This window comes from Montipora capricornis, chromosome 10 (assembly GCF_036669925.1).
Source record: "Montipora capricornis isolate CH-2021 chromosome 10, ASM3666992v2, whole genome shotgun sequence".
NCBI classification, from domain to species: Eukaryota; Metazoa; Cnidaria; class Anthozoa; order Scleractinia; family Acroporidae; genus Montipora; species Montipora capricornis.
Window position 1 is genome coordinate 46960235 of NC_090892.1, and position 19497 is coordinate 46979731.

A 19497-nucleotide genomic window follows, 5' to 3' on the forward strand; every position below is an offset into this window, starting at 1 on the left:
TTTGTTAGATTCCCAATTTATTTCACGTTGTTATTTATCTTTGTTTAGCATATTATAAATTCAAATGTAACTTCATATTAATTCTACTTTCAACTGAAGATGGTGGTTGCACGACTGAAACATGTCTTGTAAATTTAATTTCAAATGTGTCGTCACTTTTATAAAAATTGTTGTTGGTCTGCTTCTTTCCAGATCTTTAGGAAAAGAAGAATTTGTATTGAGTAAGTTACAACAAAGATATATTTCATTTACTGTAGAGTCAGTCACAAAAGCCACTGTCTGTAATTCACATATTTACCCCTCCCTCCTACCCCCTGTCGCATGCCAACGTCCCTAAGCCTACCACTGACGTTAAGTTTGTTGTTGTAATACGAAAGGTAGTATTAGACTCAAGAGGGACACTTCTTGACTCAAAGTCTCAAAGTCAGGGGTCATCTACTTTGGGTTTTTTTTGGAGAAAAATGGTGCTTTTTACACTACAGTATGGTTTAATTTGTTGCACCACCTTTAAGCTGCTGGTGGTATAACTACAGCATGACTGTCATAACCTTCTCTGGTTGGTCAACTGGCCTATCAGTAGACTGTCAGTAATCTGTTGGTAACTTGTCTGCCCATCACAGGGCACCCATTTCAAATAGTGCTGATAAACAGTATTAGTCTAAGCATAGCACCCATTTTAAAACGGTTAGCTTTTAATAACTGTATGACTCGCATGGCTGACACGTTGTCCTCACTTGCCTGTCATTGCTGACAGCCAGCCAAGGGCAGCTATTCTTCACATTTACCTGGAAAGTCATGTTATTTGCAGTTATGAGATCAAAGCACTTCAGTGGTTATTTTAAGACCCCAAATTGGTGCACTTCAGCAGGCTGGTGCCTCTTCCCATGATGTCTTACGTTGGTTCCTTATGAAGGGCAGTAACAGAGAGGAATGGAAAGATTCATTTTGCTTCTTTCAAATTTTATTCGCAGGTTATGTGTCACCGTCAACAAGAAGCAATCTTCCTCACTGGCCTCTAAAGTAGCCTCCATAGTACCAAATAAACGTCAAAATATTATTGCATTTTTGTTAACTATTGAATGAATGAATAGTGAATTGTAAAATAGTGAATATTAATTAACTACTTCCCTTTGCGACTTTCAGTAACGTTGAGGTGAATGATTAGAGCATGTCAAAGCCCTGTTCATTTTATGCATTTTATGTCAACATTTTGTAAAGACATTTTGGGGGTTCGGCCTTTGTCACTGAGCTTTGCTTGCAGGCAAGATTTATTAATGCATCAGTGGCGATAGTCTTATTTATTAATGAGAGGTCATTAAATATTATTAATAAGGTTTTTCCTTTAACCAAAAAGTTATATTTATTAATTTTATTGACAAGGTATTTTAAAAATAACAATAACACAGAAAACTTGCTGATTTGTTACCTCCTTTTTTTGGGATTCCAATTTGCTATTATCATCAAAATAATTATTAAAAGCTTGCTGCCTTATGAAGACAATATTATTAGCAGCAAACACATTTTGCCATTAAAAGAGAAAATTGAAAACATTGAAGAGAAAATGTTATTCTGTGAACATTAACTCTGTAGTGGATCAAGCCAGGGCACAGAAAAGCAGTAATAATACTATTTTTGATATTAAGTGCACTTTAAAGGGGCTGTGTCATGGCAGTGCAGTTCATTTTGTGTAGTCTTACTAATATTACTTGCCCCTTCTCAGAGATGCCAACCTCTGGAGATCTAAAACCTGGAGATTTGTTTTCATATGGACCCCTAACCCCCTCCCCCCACAATCAACTTGCCCCCCTCCCAAGAAATATGCACCCATCCACCCCCTGTAGCCTAGCAGCTCCTTCAGAATACAAGAGAAATCGACTGCCATAGTGAACCCTACAATCACTCATGAGATGGCATACATGTGGCTTGAATCCCCCTTCAGGGGGAGGTACAAGTGCCTACTCCCTACCCAACCCACAGTTAACCCAGAAATATAAGCTCCATGACAAAAAAAAAACTTGAAGTTAAAAATAAAAGACAGCCTTTGAAAAATTGTCAGGCTGAACAGTTTTCAAAACTCCCAATAGCAATCTATTTTAATTAATTAATCATCTTGAATTTTTCCCATCCCTACCTCTTCTTGTATTTGCTGTTTTACTGAAACCTTTTTTCAATGTTTTAAGTAGTTAGTTTTACGTTTTGCTTGATTTGGTTGTCATTTCTCAGTTGTTGAATTTGGCTAAATTTTGTGACACAGCCCTTTTAATGACTTTCTGTTAGAAAGTAAATGATGTTATTATTATTATTATTGTGAAGAGGTTTTATAGTGTTGCACAAAATTATTAACCTCAGAACTGAAACATATAATTTGCAATCGAATGCACGCCAGAGAAATTAATAATAATAATTATATTTTTTTTATGCCATTACGAGAAGGGTTTTTATAAATGCTTGTTAAAATTTCTGCTTCTATTTTTACCCACATAGGTTTCTGTTAAAAGAGAAATTTGTACTCTCTAATTGGGTTTTTTAAGTCCAGAAATTCAATGTTATTGAAAGGTGGAGCAATTTTTTTATGCTACCTCCAAAGTACATTGTGACAACCTGGTCCATCATTAAATTTTGCCATAAAAAGAAAAGTACACAAAACTGCTGGTGAATGTGGCAGTAATTTGCACGAGACTGGATTCTCAAAAAGCAGGTTTTAATCTCATCCTTGAAATTACATAAATTTTATTATCAATTTTTCAAATACAGGTTAAAAAGGATATTGTTCAAGGTGCAAGATGTGAAACACACATACAGTAAACACCGGCATATAAGAACCTAGAACCTGTTAGGCTGAAAATTTTTATGTTAGACCCTCCTTTACATAATAACCAGGTAGGCCAAAAAAGTTAAACAGGACTGGTTCTTATTTCAGGCGACTGGAACAACGACTTGGAGAATTCTGGCCTCTACTGTTTGATTGCAAACAGGACTTCACAGGCCTATACATTATAGAACATTGAGGACACACATGTAGTTTTGTGTTGTGGTTATTACTGTTAGTACCTAGAAAAAATGCATGTCCTTACAGCCAATTGTCATAGAGTAGATATCTTTTGTGGAAATAAGAACCAGTTTAAGAACCTAGACAGCGTAAAGTGACTGTAAATATCACATTTGTAAAAACCTTTTGAAGCTAACTTGGAAAATCTAGGTTCTTATATGTGGGTGTTTGTAGTTGAACTATAGATGTATACATATTTCATGGCCTGATAAATGGACATGTAACTTAGACAGGAAAGTAATAAAGTCTGTTCATGGCACCTCCAACCTTGCTGTCATTCAAATACAGCAAACTCATTGTAAGTAAAACTGTAAAATAGCCTGTACAAAAATCCTCTCTTTGATGTTGGCCCTTACTGTTTTCTACTTCAACATTTTAGGCACTTTTTGAATAAGTGGACAAAGATGTCTTGAAAAACATGTCAAAATAAAATTATTGCTTAGCCAGGACAATGATACTGTAGGTCAAATCGTTTACTCTCACTGGTACTTTCCCTTCTAAGAGTGATACTTGCATTATTTTACTCTAGCACCAGTCCACTCCCTTTTAATAGAAGAATTATCTAGTCTTAAAAATGCCTCGATACATGTTACTATAAAAGCATTTTAAAAACCAACGAAACCTTTGAGTTTGTAAAACATGTTTCGACAGAAACTTCTGCCAGGGTCAGTTAGTAGAATACAAAGCGATGGAAGCTGAATTTGTAAAAAATAGAAAATGCTAATGTGAAGAATAGTAACAACGGAATGAAGTATAGTGTGAAAATGTGGGAATGAAAAGGATAGTTTAAAGCTGACATGGTGTAATTGTTGATTCAAAGAGGGTTGTTCTCTCTGAATATGAATAGCCTCTTTTTTCTTGAGTTGAAGACTGGTGGAGGTGTGATCTAAAACTTGAAAACAATCTGCTGAACACAAGGTGTGACAATGTGAGAAGCCTTATCACTGGTTAAGTGGTCCTTCACATGCATGGAAAAATGTCGGCAGGTTAGTTTTGTGTTGCAGGTTGCAGGTTGCAGGTGGCACTTGGTTGAACACTTAACAAAATGTACAAACATGGAAAAATGAAAATCGGCTAAGGTTAGGCCCAGGTTTGCAGGTTGCAGGTTGCAGGTGAAGAAATGTACTGTGACTGTTACATGAATAGCTAACCTTAGGCCTAATGAGCCTAAAGAAACGTTTTTTAGGCCTAAGGAGGCCTAAAGAAACGGTTTTAGGCCTAATTAGGCTAAAGGTTAGCTATTCATGTAACAGTCACAGTAAATTTCAACCTGCAACCTGCAACCTGCAACCTGCAAAACTAACCTGCCGGAAAAATGTCGTCCGGACCGTTTCACCGACGTAACAGGCATTACAGCCCACACATGTAAACTTCTAAACCACACTTGAACGGAGCCCGCCAGAGATTAAAAAAAGGCTTTTCAGAGAAAACAACTCTCTTTGAATCAACAATTACACCATGTCAACCTTAAACGGGTGTCCGGAAAACTAAGACCTAAGACCTAAGACCTAAGACCCGGAAAACTAAGACCCGGAAAACTAAGACCCCTTTCATTTTAGTTCTCGAAGCAATCCCTGGGCCGTTTAAAAAGGCGCAAAAATATAATAAATAAATGCGAAGGAAATCGGGAATAAATCACGCGCAAAGCAGCAATTGAGCCATAGAAAAGAACGGCACCAAAAAACCCTGTATTCCTGAAAGAAATCTTATGTATATCCAAAAAATTAAGATCGATTTTGAGACGACAAGAAGGCTTTATAATGACAGCGTTGGGAGAAAATCTAGCGGCGCTTGCTTGATAATTATTCATGCCACAACCGCGAATGTCACGCCAGGCGAGTCAAGGCCGCATGACAATCCCGCATTTCATCAGAAAGGAAAAAGAAATCGTTGTTCTCAAATGCCTCGCCTGTAACTGAACCAATTGTTCATTTGTTCTTCGGAAATTATTGCCAGTCGGGTGTTACGTCCTGTTGGAAATCAACGACGGGTTTTTCTTTGATCGAGCTCTGTCACGAGCCCTTGTAAACAAATTCAAAGGTCAACAGGGTCACATGTCCTTTTTGGCGGGGAATATTGCGAATCGCACTGGTGACACTGTTTTCGTAAAAAAGGCAGATCCAGCATCCAAATGTAGTACAATTTAAGGGAATCTGCTTCGCTCCAACCGCCATTATGTTGGAATATTTCGGGTTAAGTGTTAGGTGTCAGGTCTTAGTTTTCCGGATAACCCACTACAAATCCGGAAAACTAAGACCCGGAAAACTAAGACCTAAGACCCGGAAAACTAAGACCCGGAAAACTAAGACCCCTTTCATTTTAGTTCTCAAAGCAATCCCTGGGCCGTTTAAAAAGGCGCAAAAATATAATAAATAAATGCGAAGGAAATCGGGAATAAATCACGCGCAAAGCAGCAATTGAGCCATAGAAAAGAACGGCACCAAAAAACCCTGTATTCCTGAAAGAAATCTTATGTATATCCAAAAAATTAAGATCGATTTTGAGACGACAAGAAGGCTTTATAATGACAGCGTTGGGAGAAAATCTAGCGGCGCTTGCTTGATAATTATTCATGCCAGAACCGCGAATGTCACGCCAGGCGAGTCAAGGCCGCATGACAATCCCGCATTTCATCAGAAAGGAAAAAGAAATCGTTGTTCTCAAATGCCTCGCCTGTAACTGAACCAATTGTTCATTTGTTCTTCGGAAATTATTGCCAGTCGGGTGTTACGCCCTGTTGGAAATCAACGACGGGTTTTTCTTTGATCTTGGAACTCGGGGGCCTTTGTTAGTAAGTCCGAGCACGTTTGTTCTGTTTTGAAAATCTAAAAATATTTGTATTTCGTTCCATAAGCAAATTGATATGTAGTAAATTAAGGGTTCTCAATGTTTTAAAACCCGCCATAACATTGCCATGTGATTCTTACAGAGATCTGTATACCGTGTACCATTCCTTCGGGACAAGGCCTAACTGACACCCATGATTTTATAGATAATGTTTTCAATTTTTGAATAACCTCAGCAAAATTTGTTTATGCTAGGTTCGACTTTATCATAGAACCGAATAAGGCTTTGATCGTTCAATCAAATACGCTTTACATTATTACCTTTGTTACCTTCTAATTCAATACACAGACCCCAAGTGAGAGCCTCCTACTTCCCACCCCTCTCAGTCCCATTCTGTTGACCTTTGAATTTGTTTACGAGGGCTCGTGACAGAGGTTGATCAAAGAAAAACCCGTCGTTGATTTCCAACAGGGCGTAACACCCGACTGCCAATAATTTCCGAAAAACAAATGAACAATTGGTTCAGTTACAGACGAGGCATTTTAGAACAACGATTTATTTTTCCCCTTTCTGATGAAATGCGGGATTATCATGCGGCCTTGACTCGCCTGGCGTGACATTCGCGGTTGCGGCGTGAATTATTATCAAGCGCCGCTAGATTTTTCTCCCAACGCTGTCATTATAAAGCCTTCTTGTCGTCTCAAAATCGAACGAAATTTTTTGGATATACACAATATTTCTTTCAGGAATACAGGGTTTTTTGGTGCCGTTCTTTTCTATGGCTCATTTGCTGCTTTGCCCGTGATTTATTCCCGATTTCCTTCGCATTTGTTTATTATATTTTTGCGCCTTTTTAAACGGCCCAGGCATTGCTTCGAGAACTAAAATGAAAGGGGTCTTAGTTTTCCGGGTCTTAGTTTTCCGGGTCTTAGGTCTTAGGTCTTAGGTTTCCGGGTCTTAGGTCTTAGTTTTCCGGGTCTTAGGTCTTAGGTCTTAGGTCTTAGGTCTTAGTTTTCCGGACGCCCAACCTTAAACTATCCTTTTGACGCTATACTTCATTCCGGTGTTACTATTACTTTTTCACATTAGCATTTTCTATTTATTATAAATTCAGCTTCTATCGCTTTGTATTCTACTAACTGAGGATGGCAGAAGTTTCTGTGAAAACGTGTTTTACAAACTCAAAGGTTTCGTCGTTTTTTTTTTTTAATCTTTACTTGTCTGCTACTATCAAGACTATAAAATTACTTTTTCATTCTTTCTTAACTAAAAATTGTTTTTTTACACATTATATGAGGAACTTACTTATTTGACCACTTCCCAAAAGAGGCTTTTCAGGGCCATTGCCCAATAAAACACAATCAACGAAACAACACAACAACAACAACTTCTAAGTATCCCAACTGACCGGAGGCAAACCAGTTTGTTTAGGGTTTGGTTTAGTTGAACCACGGACTTCCAGGATCAACTTTAACTAATGGTCAGAACGAGTCTTGGATTGGGATCTCCAGATCTCTAGGCAAGCGCGCTAACCTTAGAAGCCCCACTGCCTCAACCAGCGACATTCTCTTCACTTCTTTCTGTGTCTAATTGAGGATTTTTGAATCAAGAGTTTAGATAACTTGAAACAACTGGGATTAAAATTTGCCAACTTCAATAAAAGTGTGTCCTATAGTAAGGTTATATACATATGTAAAGCTTTTTGGAAATTTTGGGCTGGATGACTTCTACACCTTCGTTCATTTAACTCTCATGCGCCAAGATTCAGGCTAAAAACCATCGACAGGAAGTCTTCGTATCCTATTGTTACCCAACCATTGAGATTATGGTCACGGCCCTTGAATGCATTTGTCAAAACCTACAAGAAGAAAGTGACAAAATTGAGTGACTTGATGATATCAAATTGAATAACCTATTATGCTTCTTGTGTTTAGATATCTGGGGTCTGTTTCTCAAAAGTCCTCACCCCTGATAATGTTTTGGGGCCCAAAAAGCAATTAATTTTGTCAAACTTCTGATATTGTAGTATGTCTTCAAGATAACTATAGGCTAAATGATTGTCAAAATCTGTGACACCGGAAAGTTTCAAGATTTTTGAGAAACGGGCCCCTGGCCATTGGATGAAAGACAAACTGGAGTTGACATTGTTTAAGTCAGGGCTAGTCGATGGGAGTCCCGAAATAAAAATGGTAGCCATGTTGGTGTCCCAAATTAATCCTCCTGGGATAAGACACTATTTTCACGGGAGTTTACCCATGAAAACATTGTTGCCGATCATGTGAGTGAATGGCTTCTATAAATATCAGATGTTTTTGTCATGTAAAATGAATGCTTGCATGAGAACAGCAGTGAAGTCAAGCCTGCATAATGGCGAGTTTATGAAACAACAACAGGTACAGCAGCAAAAATGTAACCTCAAAACGTTACGACTACGCTATTTGGAGAATTTTGCATTTTATTTCATCTTATCCATGTTGAGCAATATGGGAAAAGTACCTTATAACCGGTTTGGTACAAATTGTCTTAAAAAAAGAATGAACGCTTTACCTGTAACACCACACAACATTGTATAAAGTCGTCAAACAAGATGGAGTTCTGTCCACATTTATCAAACTTTGTGATGAGCATTGTATATATCCTTTCTGAGAGCCTGTAACCTATAAATATTAATTAACAAATAAATCAGAGTAAGCAGTTTATTAACAGTTACAAACCTTGTACAGGATTTCTTAATTGCTTATCAATTTAAATGAAAAACACAAACATTTTAAAGACCAAACTCACCAAAGTTTGTGAGTGCTGTAAAATAGGGGAAAAAAGACACCAATTATAATTAGGAACAACATGCAAAAACAATGCAACTTATTTTTGCCTATCAGATACATTTGCTTAACTTCTTGATGAAACCAGTCATATAATTATACATTAACCAAGGCTAAAACATCATTCTAGTAACAGTGTGGCACTTAGACTTATACCGCATTCACACCAAAGCTTAATTAAACACATTTAAAAGCTGTTTAGTTAAACATGGTTTAAAATTGTTTTCTTCATACAAGTTACTACCCACATAATGTAGACTCCAAATTTAACACAATGAAGAAACAAATTAGAACTTACATAAACCCTACGTAACTTTCAGTCTTAATCTTCTATTGCTCTTTTTTATTTTGTTAAACCTGGTTTAATTAAACATGTTTAGTTGGTGTGAATCAGCTATTAGGTTCTGAATTTATTAAAGGAAAACAGTACTTTTACCTGTTTTCAGTTCATCCTTGTCAATTGTACCAGAATTGTCTTTATCATAACTTCGAAATGTCCTCTGCCAGTCTGTTACATATTGCCATAAGGCATAAAACTCGTTGAATTCAATAGTGCCTGAGTTGTCACGATCAAACATGCCTAATTATAAATAAAGAAAATAATTACCATGATTATAAACCACCATTTTTTCCTATATTTCTCAAATATCGGTAATTTTTTTTAAATCCTTACCAATCATGAGGCGAACTGTTTCTGGATTAAAGGGGGTCCATGAACCTGGTGGAGAAAAGAGACAAATCAGTTACATTAAGGAGTTAGAGCCTCCTGGCACAGCATGGCAATTCTGGGGGTGGGGGTGGGGGTGGGGATAGGAGGTGAAGGCTACTGTAGCTGAAACAACCCAAACTTTTACAAAAATGCTGACCTTAGGCCTAAACACTATGCTTTAGATAATGACTAGGCCTAAGGCTAGCATTATTTTATTGAAAGGTTTGGGTTGTTTTGGGTACTACCCTCATCCCCACCCCCTACCCCTACCCTCCATCTCCGAATAGTCATGCTGTCCTGGTGCATTGTGAACCACTTTCACTTTGAACAGTCAAAGTGCACAATAATAATGTGGAATTATTCTACCTTATTAATGTTTTGTCATTCTTGATGAATTTGACATGAAAGGGTGTGAGATTTTACCTAAGGCCAGAGTAATTAAGTCTCTAATGACAGTCCTCTTGTAGCTTTTGAATTCTGACCCTGCATCCTATATCCCTATGTCCTATTAACCTGGGATCTCGCCAATCCCTCCCCAAAGCAATATAAACAAGAAGATCTTTTAGATCTTAAAACCGCGCATTAAAAATTTTTCTGTTTTCTTACCACTATAGTTGCAACGTAGTGCACATTCCAAAGCAGTCTTTAATTTGTTGATTCACTGATGACTATACACACAAAATCACTTGATCAATCTGTAGCACAACCACTGACAACAACGACTGCACACAAAGTTATTGCACCATCACTTACAGCCGAGGTGAAATCTCCAATTGCACCATCAGTGCAGGGGTAACCCTGCGATGGACTAGCATCCCATCCAGGGGGTAGTAGAAATACTCCTAGTCGCTTCATGCTACAGAAACCGGAGATAAGCGCCGGCCTGATGAGCCTTCTGGCTCGTAAGCAGAGACTTTACCTTTTTTTACCATCAGTCGTAGCCTTTACACGAGTAAAGGGCTAGCAAAGTAGTCACACCAGTCACATAATACACAAAAAAGGAATATATTTTGTACTAAATTATTGAGTGGAATATTCATAAAATTTTAAGTACATTAACATTTTAACCGCTTTTGGCAAATAAAAATCATGAATTGCATGATGGAAGTCCCACTGACAATATGGCCGAGTGGAAGTTTGGTTCAGCTCACCGACAAAACGAAAAAAACTAAACGCCGTGCAGAGCAAGAACCGCGCTCGGCCCACGGCCACGCGGTTAAAAAATAAACAGGAACTTCAAATTTACTCAGACAAACTCAGGCATGCCACTGCCCCTTGGAAAGGAGCTGGATATTTCAACAGGACGGGTGTATAAGTATTAGATAGGTAAGATGTCAGATGGCTTACAAGTTCAAATAATTTACTCTACATAGTGGTACAAAATGCCATCCCAGACCAGCATGACTCAATGAGGACTGAAATGAAAATCTCAGATCAAATGAAAAGCAACGATTTCTCATACCAGTGTGTGATGAGCCTCACAATAAGGCTATTACATATGAATGAGGTCACTTATAAGAAGCAGAACAGCCATAGCCGAGTGCTGGAACGTGTAGATGCTGATTTGTCCACTGCACCGTGTTGCCTAATACCATTCTGAAGTAATTTCATTGCAATGGTCTGGGTTTGTTTTAGCCTGAGTTCAGACCAGCCTATAGTATCACCCTATATGTTGTTATTAAAATTGCTGTATGTTTACTAGTGTTACCATTTGAAAGTGCTTGCTGGAGTTCTTCAGCTGTTATGCGACCATTGCCATCTTTATCAATTCTACATAAAAAATGAAACAGTTTTAAGAGCCCATAATAATAATAATAATAACAATAATAATAATAACAAGGAATCACCCAAAAGGATGCCAAAAAAAACCCACAATCACCCTGTAAACAACCTACAAGCACATTTTATTCCATGGTGCAGCTGTCTACAATCAACTCCAGGTCTCCTCCATTCTTCCGAAAATTGAAATATCGCACACCCCTGCATTTGTAAAGGTACAGTATGCCCAACCGGTAGACATTCTTAAAACAAACCCCTACCTTAAAATAATTTATGGAATGTTACGTTACTTTTATGCCATTTTCGAACGTTGATAATTTTTATACTAAACGGAACAACAATACTGGTAATTTAAAAAGGAACAAATGACTGTACAATTAACATTAAAGAAAGTTGACAAACATTGCTAACCAATAAACCATACACTGGATAATATCCATTAGCACGCACTGGATGTGAAGGTAAATAGCAAACAAGGCATGTAGCGCCGAGTTGGTTATGACGAGTCGCATATCAAACAAGCGTGAATGGAATGTTTTCTTAAATTTTCATTAAATTGTGAAATGCTTGGACACTTGGAAATTAAAGCCAATCAGTTTTCAGCTTGAGAACACTTAATGCAATTAGTTTCCATATTAGGTCATACGGTATATGAGCTAATAACCGAGATTGAGAAAACCAATCAGAAAGATGCAAACGCGATATTCAAGTCAAAAAATTTAATAATCCAGGATGTACAAAAAGAGTAGCATGTCTATGATTTTCAGAATTATAAAACAGAGGAAAAGCTGCTTGAAGTATTGCGTTATTTTGATTTGAATTTGACATTTGTTTAGTTATTTATTCCACTTGACATTATAGATTTTCGTGCCTCAGCACCTTTAAGCTTTTGTTATGTTCCCAGGGTAGTCATTCGATAAAACTTGATATCGGAAAATCATTCGGTAATTCGATAACAATCGATTAATTGATTTTAAACGATATCGATGTTATCGGTCAATCGATAAAAATCGATACTCACACGCCGACGAAGTGTTAATTTTATCGATTTTATCGGATTCATCGATCGCTATTGAATGGATAAAAATTAACCTGTTTCCGTTGAGGGAGCGTTTGATTGTGACTCTTTAAATGTAGATTTCAAAGGCGGCAATGAAATGATTTGTTGACGAACACTGTACAAGAGATCAAAGAGACTGCATTACGATTGCATAATGTTACAGTTTTGTTCGTGTTCACGTAGTATTACATGTAAAAACACATGTATGCGATGACAATAAATATTATTATCGTTGGTTTTTGGTCTCTATTACAGGCTATTGCTTTTTATGTAACATTTAGGTTACGAGTCCAAGCCTCGCCCTGGGCGTCTAAATAATTTGTTCATATCTTTGACTTTACTCAAAAAATCACGAAAATCTTTCCCTTTTAAGACTGGGTCAAAGAGCACCCGGGAAGAGCAACGAGCGTGCGATTGTGTTACATCAGCAAATAAATGAACAGTGGGATAATCAACCAGGGATCTATAGCGGATTTCAAATAAAACACACGCTGAGTATTAATAAAAGTTTGTTGAAGAGATGAAGCAGTTTTTATTCTTTAACGAACAGGGAAGTTGTTATAAGTATCCCTGTGAGCTCTATAATATCTTTTGGTGTTTCCGTTTCGAGAATTGGTGTGATAATTCAGTTTCGATTAATTCGATATTTATCGATAAAATCGATAGCCCAGATTCAAAAATCGATAATTATCGATTACTCACACCAAACTCTTTTATCGATTTTCATCGAATTTCGAAAAAATTAATCGATCTTTATCGATTGTTATCGAATGCTATCGATTATCGATGTTATCGAATGACTACCCCGGGTTATGTTGCGGGTCTGAGCTCAGGGCTGGAGGTTTTGTATTGGAGTCTTACACAGAAGACAATTAAAAGCCTCACCACCTCGCTCACAAGGGAAACAAAATTCCTAGATGAAATGATTCTTATGAATACTCAGAACTGAGAACTGAGTGCTTCTCCCTAGTATGTCACTGAATGATTATCACTCTATGTTGTGTCCTTGCTTATGATTTAATTTTCATTAATTTTTACTTGACTTAACAAAACAGCATGTTTTGAAATGTCATAGGTTCCCGAAGTGATTATGAGAAAAACGACCCGATTAATCGGTCAGTGTAAAACCGGTGTCTGACATTTGCCGACTCCAGACTGCAGACAAATAGCGCTGATAAACAGTATTTAAGTCTAAACACTCATTTCAAATAGCGCTGATAAACAGTATTTAAGTCTAAGAACCCATTTTAAAACGTTTAGCTTTCAATAATTGAAAGCTAACCGTTTTAAAATGGGTGTTTAGACTTAAATACTGTTTATCAGCGCTATTTGTCTGCAGTCTGCAATCTGCAAATGTCAGACACAGGAACCCGGCCCAGAAGCCCAAAGCTCGCTGCTTTTAAGCGAAGCGGAACTTGAGTCAAAATATTCAATAAACTTGAAAATTGACATAACCTTACGTAACTAATTAAGCAGATCTGAAACTGAAGATGTTATGAAGCACGTACTTAGCAAAGATGCCCCAAAGAAAATTTCTATCCACGGTCGATGCTCGCCAAGCCATGATCGAAACTGACACATCGATTAGTCACGCGCTTCCATTTCCGGGTACACTATCTGAGGGGACGGGACGGATGGTGGTTACGTATGAGGTTTTAGTCCGTCAATCAAAATGATGATGAATTATCGTTAAAAAATAGCAAAAAATAATATTTCTTTTTTCACTACAAATAATGGCATTAAGTCAAGTTCTCTTTGTGGTAACAAGGGGAATGCAATGGGAAGAGAAAAGGGCTATGTGCTATGGGGACAAGGGGACGGGATTCTGGCACAGACCACCCAGCCTCCAAGTAATAGCTGTGCCACCGCGCGATTATAGTCGAAGAAGTGAAGAAACATGGCGCACTATGGCCAACAACCACCTCCAGATGCCAATTACTTGTGGAGTATTTTTCAAAGGTACAAACTAAAAGTAGACACCATGAGATGATATTTAGAACCTCGTCATCCAAAATGAAACTCGTCATAAGTTTATTGTGTTGCTTTCAGAGTGGATAAGGACCGAAGTGGAGCGATCTCTACGAACGAACTTCAACAAGCGTTATCAAACGGTGTGGAAGCTTTACCAAATTCATTTTCCAGTGATTATTGGTGGAGGCATCTTTGACAGTTATACTTCTTTTTATTCAACAGGGACGTGGACTCCTTTTAATCCAGAGACTGTTCGGCTCATGATTGGTAAGTATGCTGTATTTAAAACTAATTATAGAAATTATGGCCTTTTGGAGTCAGGGTAAAAATATGCGGTATATTTATCATTATAGTTACACCTCTATCAAGCTTTACATCTAAGAACAAGTCAGTCTAGGAAAATTGAAATTTGACTGTTAATTGAGTCTGTTTTGATAAATTCCTGAAATAAATGAGTGGACTGAAGCCAGGAAACTGACCTGGCCTGAAGTTTGGCTCCACACCAGGGAGGGCGACTCCAGTTGTCAACGGGCAGGGATGATCATCGTGTCCATTAGGGGTCAAAATCAGGGATCTGGTAGCTTTTAGGGTGTCTAAAAGGTTTTTGGCCACCAAAGTCTAAGCTGGTATCTTATAGGGTATCTTTTTAAGATAATAACATATTACGTAATAATAACAGCAACTACAGCGTTTAAATGGCTTTTGTCATTTAATTATGTCCAATTATTTACATGTAACTTAACTTGTGGTATCTTTTAGTGGTAAAAATCCTATGTTGCCACGCCCACCTATCTAAGACTCCAGTTTCTCTTACGGGTATTTTGAAAATTTCCAACAATCATCCCTGCTGCCCAACAATATATGTGAGCCCCCCCCCCCCCCCCCCGGGGTTGATAGTTGCATTTTCAAGTACATGTGTACCACAGTACTTGAGAATGTATTAGTATTCTAGATGAGTAGGGCATGAGTATCGTTCTTGTTAGGTTCAAGTTGATCTGTCAGCAGGACAGCCCATCAATGGTATTCAGCAAAAGAAGACAATAAATGCTAACTCAGCTTACTTGTTTAATCCATGTCACGAAATAGTCTGCATTACAATCTCTATTTGCATGGATACCTCACTCACTTAACAAAGGCAGTAAAACAACAACACACACACAACTCTCTTCTTTAGGTTGCGCTACGTTATTCTCTAGAACATTGTAAGTGATTAATGTTCTGTAAATATCACAAATCTTAAGACTTATAATTAACTACTGAGCAAGGCTGTTGCCTAACAGGAGCCTGGTAGCCTGGGGCTCCCAAAGAATAGCTCTGGGCGCCTTAATTTTTCACAGCAACACCTCTCACTTCATATGTTGGGCTCCTAAGTTCACAGCGTTTAGCTCTGAGGGCCCCTTTAAAATTTTCTTAGGCAGCAGCCTTGCTGAGTCCTGAACATTCTACCTATTGTCAGCAATCTAGAACATTATTTCAATGTCACACAATCATCTTAGTGACATCATATTCGTTACAGTATGTAGGTACCTTTAGCTAGCGATACATAAGATTTGAACATGACTACAGGCTTTTGAGCATCTGTATTGGGTTTGTGGGTTTAAATTAAAGGTTGTCAAGTTTGCATGCTCGGAACAGAAAATGCACTGTTCTGGTCATTCATACTTGCTCACCAAACTAAAGGGCATTATTAATAATTTTGTCAGTAAGAAAAACACAGTCATCTCTGAGAGAAAACAGTCTCCCAATTGGTGCAAGTTAGTAATATTTTCCCTGAAATACCATCAAAAGAACCCCATGTAATTTTTTTGTGGTGGAACCAAAGATACACAAAAAGGGACTTCATCTGTATTGCTTCAACAAATGATTACCAACTGCTCCTCCCACCTCTGTGACCTACTGGTAGGTTCAACCCTTGTCTCGGCCATGAAGTCATATCTGGGCTGAGCTCCAGTCAACCCCATTCTGACTCCATTAATGTAACTGCAGTGGTCTCGCATATTTTAGGAATGTTTGATCGAGATGGGAATGGAACCATCAATTTCCATGAGTTTTCAGCCCTGTGGAAATACATAACAGACTGGCAGCATACCTTTAGAAGTTATGACAAAGATAATTCTGGATCAATAGACAAGAGGGAGCTTCAGACAGGTATCATGGTCTTTTTTGTGCTACCACGAACCTGGAGAAAGGGCTCAGAGATTAGGTGCTTAAAAACTGTGGGGGCTTTTGAGAATGACCGCACCCGTAGTTTTTAAGCACCTAATCTCTGAAATGTTTCCTTTTGGCAAAAATGCTATTTGAACAAACTTTCTGGAGTAATTTTGAAGGCAACTGAATGTCACATGGACAAATTGATATGATTATTCAAGAATGACGAACTAATACTTGTCAGTTGTGGAACGTTGGATTACACTGGAGCATTTTTCATGTACTTTTAAAATTCACAGTAAATGAAATGGTGACAATAGAACCCACTGGAAACTTGGAAAAATCCGAGCCCCAGATGGGATTCGAACCCACGACCCTCCGTGATCTAGTCGGATGCTCTAACCACTGAGCTACTGGAGACTCTATGGTGAGCAAGGTCGAAATGTGGGTTTTGACGCGAGCTGCATCACGCAGCTACAGAGTCAAATAACGGCAGCATAGCTCATAACTGCATCATGCAGTCACATTAAAGCATATCTACGATGCGGCCAACCAACCACCCAAGTGAGCTTAGTGGTTAGAGCATCCGACTAGATCACGGAGGGTCATGGGTTCGAATCCCATCTGGGGCTCGGATTTTTCCGAGTTTCCAGTGGGTTCTATTATCACCATTTCATTTACTCTGTATATCATTCTCACATTTGCTCACTTTTAAAATTACCGGTAAATGAACATTTCTGGGTGAAAGCTCATTTTCGTTTTTGTCATTCTTTTAATATGACTAGATGTAGGTGACTGCGTAATTCAACTTTAGTAATGTTTCGCACCTTAGATTGTGTGCAATAATTACATTAAAATTTTTGCATTGACACAACAAGCTTCAGTTCTGGAAATATTGTCCTTAGTAGTAGTTTTTAATTTTTTTTTTAATTTGTCTGTTTTCAGCTTTAACAAGTTTTGGTGAGTACTGGAATAGTGTGGACCTGCAGCAAGCTCATTCAAAAGAATCAGCAGTGTTTTAGTCTCATCAACCTTTTGATAACATTGGTTATGCTCTGCATTCATTCTACTTTTGGATTTTTTACTTTCATCATTTTTAGGTTACAGATTATCGGAGAGATTCTATGATATTCTTGTCAAAAAGTTTGACCGAAGTGGCCAGGGTGTTGTAAATTTTGATGATTTTATCCAGTGCTGTGTTGTGATCCAGGTAGGTCTGATGCCTGGTAAATCCCTTTGGGGGCTCATCTCACCAGAACAAAACCTAAATTTAACTTTACCCCTATCCTATCAGGAAAATTTCCCTTCACTAAACTTGTTACAAAATCCTACTGCACAAGATACAGTAAGGGTCATGTCTTTTAGTGCCAAATTTAATTTTATGGGATGCCAAAGGCATACCACGTCAGAAAACCAGTCACATGTCTTTCTTTTACTTTTCTTCTTCGAAGTCACAAATGTGCGTCCCCCATGGATATTGAATTAAGCTCCAATTGAGAATTCTAAACTCCCTAGCTTAGATGGAAGTTGCAGGCCACGAACGGTAGTGATTTTACAGTCATTTAAATTTAGAACAGGATGCCTGAGGGTGTATACACAGATGTACTATTTGGGATGTATGTACTGATTATGTGAAATGAAATGATGTAAGAGTTTCGTGTTAAACGTTAATGCTTATAAGTGACATTGTCGTCAGACAAGCGATATGACAAGCAAAAGTTCTGAGCAGATGATGACAATAATAAGTACCGGTATTGTTTATGGCAGCAAGGTAGTAAAATGCACAAACTCGCTCAAGATAAGTATGCCGATTCCAAAGAGTTTGTTTAACTCCAGCTATTTTAGCAGTCAAATCGTCTGTTAGCCCCCTCAGGTCTTAAAGGGTTAACAACCAACTGTTTTTACAATAAACTTAATAACTTCTATTAAATTACAGATTTATCTTTCTGGTAATCTCTTGCTATTTTCCAAAGTTTACCCAGTTGCAGTTCACTGTAACTGGACAATTTGTTTTCACTGTTTGTGCATCCCGCGGATACTTCCTTGTAGGCATATTGTTATGTGTTTTCATTATAACCACCCCCACCCCCCCCTCCTCGGAGGCCAATTAATATTTTCATGCTTAATAATAGTTTTCTCATTTTTATGGATAATCATGGATCATTGCTTTTGCTGTTGATGAGTAGTGTGCAAGCTGTGTGGTGTATACTGTGCATGTTGTACATGTATGCTGGACTACAGAAATGATTAAATGTTATCGTGACTGAGCTCTTTATTTATTAGGACAGCAGAGTCGTCACTTCATTGAATCGCATCGCAACAACATAGGTTCCTAATAAACACTCAAGAAGCTTTTCCACGCTTTCCCTTTCACATTTTTCCTCTTTGACATTGTTCCTCCTTTTGGGAGCAGGCCATCAAAAATTAAGTGAACAGAACATTTTAAAAGCAAGTCCTACTTCTAACTTTTGTGGCAGGAATTAATAACAATTATTAATCACTTAAAATGCACCTAAACCTTATGAGTCATAACTATTGAACTGCAGACTGAAATCAAGTGAAGCTATGATCCTCGCAGTTATGAATGCAATTGCAGCAGTGGCGTATGTCATTTTCTTTGTTGAACCCACAAATGACCTGTTCCATAGCTCATAGTTGGTTAGAGCATGGCACTGGCATCGCAAGGTGACGGGTTCAAACCTCATTGAATTTTCAGGCTTCTCTGCGTAATTGCTAATTAAAAATTGCGTTCATAACTGCGAGGATCATAGCTTTACTTTATTGCAATATTTGTTACTCAGTGTAAGTTATAATGTCTATATCATGTACACTGTACTTCGTGTGATTTCCTTGGTTGCATTAATGATTTATTATTATTATGCTTTTTTTAGATGCTAACAAGTGCATTCCAGGGATTTGACACTAACAGAAATGGATGGATTACGATCAATTATGAACAATTTTTGTCTTTGGTGTTCAGTCTGAAAACTTAGTCTTTTTGAAAAGAACCTGGATTCGTATAGTTGTAGTGTGTATAATACGCCAAAATTCCAAAGAAATAGTGTCAATGTCAAATTAGTAATAATTTGATCAATATTGCCATAAACAATGTTGTACACTCACTTCATGATGATGGTAGTTTCATTATGCTTTTATTTAAAAGTGTATCAAC

At 37.8% G+C, this 19497-nt stretch overlaps 3 protein-coding genes across 4 annotated transcripts in view; 2 read left to right on the plus strand and 1 right to left on the minus strand.

Annotated features, from left to right (window-relative positions):
* LOC138021432 (ankyrin repeat and SAM domain-containing protein 6-like) overlaps window positions 1–1562 on the plus strand; it is a 35292-nt gene extending 33730 nt beyond the window's left edge. For both annotated transcript variants that reach the window (XM_068868308.1, XM_068868309.1), the window contains exon 17: window positions 972–1562. In XM_068868308.1, coding sequence (XP_068724409.1) covers window positions 972–1024 — 53 coding nt within the window. In that variant the 3' untranslated portion in view covers window positions 1025–1562. The remainder of the gene's footprint in view (window positions 1–971) is intronic.
* A 5350-nt stretch (window positions 1563–6912) lies between these two features.
* LOC138018689 (programmed cell death protein 6-like) lies at window positions 6913–13801 on the minus strand. The gene is made up of 7 exons (XM_068865376.1): window positions 13715–13801; window positions 11076–11137; window positions 9332–9376; window positions 9095–9238; window positions 8621–8635; window positions 8384–8493; window positions 6913–7694 (listed from the first exon to the last, which is right to left on the minus strand). The coding sequence occupies exons 1-7, from the start codon at window positions 13768–13770 to the stop codon at window positions 7587–7589; spliced, it is 540 nt and encodes a 179-aa protein (XP_068721477.1). The 5' UTR covers window positions 13771–13801; the 3' UTR covers window positions 6913–7586.
* A 273-nt stretch (window positions 13802–14074) lies between these two features.
* LOC138018688 (programmed cell death protein 6-like) lies at window positions 14075–19497 on the plus strand. The gene is made up of 7 exons (XM_068865375.1): window positions 14075–14165; window positions 14256–14317; window positions 14400–14444; window positions 16182–16325; window positions 17271–17285; window positions 17426–17535; window positions 19217–19497. Exons 1-7 carry the CDS (start codon window positions 14104–14106, stop codon window positions 19316–19318), a joined length of 540 nt encoding a protein of 179 aa, XP_068721476.1. The 5' UTR covers window positions 14075–14103; the 3' UTR covers window positions 19319–19497.

Coding starts and splice junctions, on each gene's coding strand:
- LOC138018688 (XM_068865375.1), top strand. CDS start 14,104: ATGGCGCACTATGGCCAACAACCACCTCCAGATGCCAATTACTTGTGG. Junction 14,166..14,255: donor TTGTGGAGTATTTTTCAAAG/GTACAAACTAAA, acceptor TGTTGCTTTCAG/AGTGGATAAGGACCGAAGTG. Junction 14,445..16,181: donor GACTGTTCGGCTCATGATTG/GTAAGTATGCTG, acceptor CGCATATTTTAG/GAATGTTTGATCGAGATGGG.
- LOC138018689 (XM_068865376.1), bottom strand. CDS start 13,770: ATGGCTTGGCGAGCATCGACCGTGGATAGAAATTTTCTTTGGGGCATC. Junction 11,138..13,714: donor CTTTGGGGCATCTTTGCTAA/GTACGTGCTTCA, acceptor TTTTTTATGTAG/AATTGATAAAGATGGCAATG. Junction 7,695..8,383: donor AATGTTGTGTGGTGTTACAG/GTAAAGCGTTCA, acceptor TTCTTCTTGTAG/GTTTTGACAAATGCATTCAA.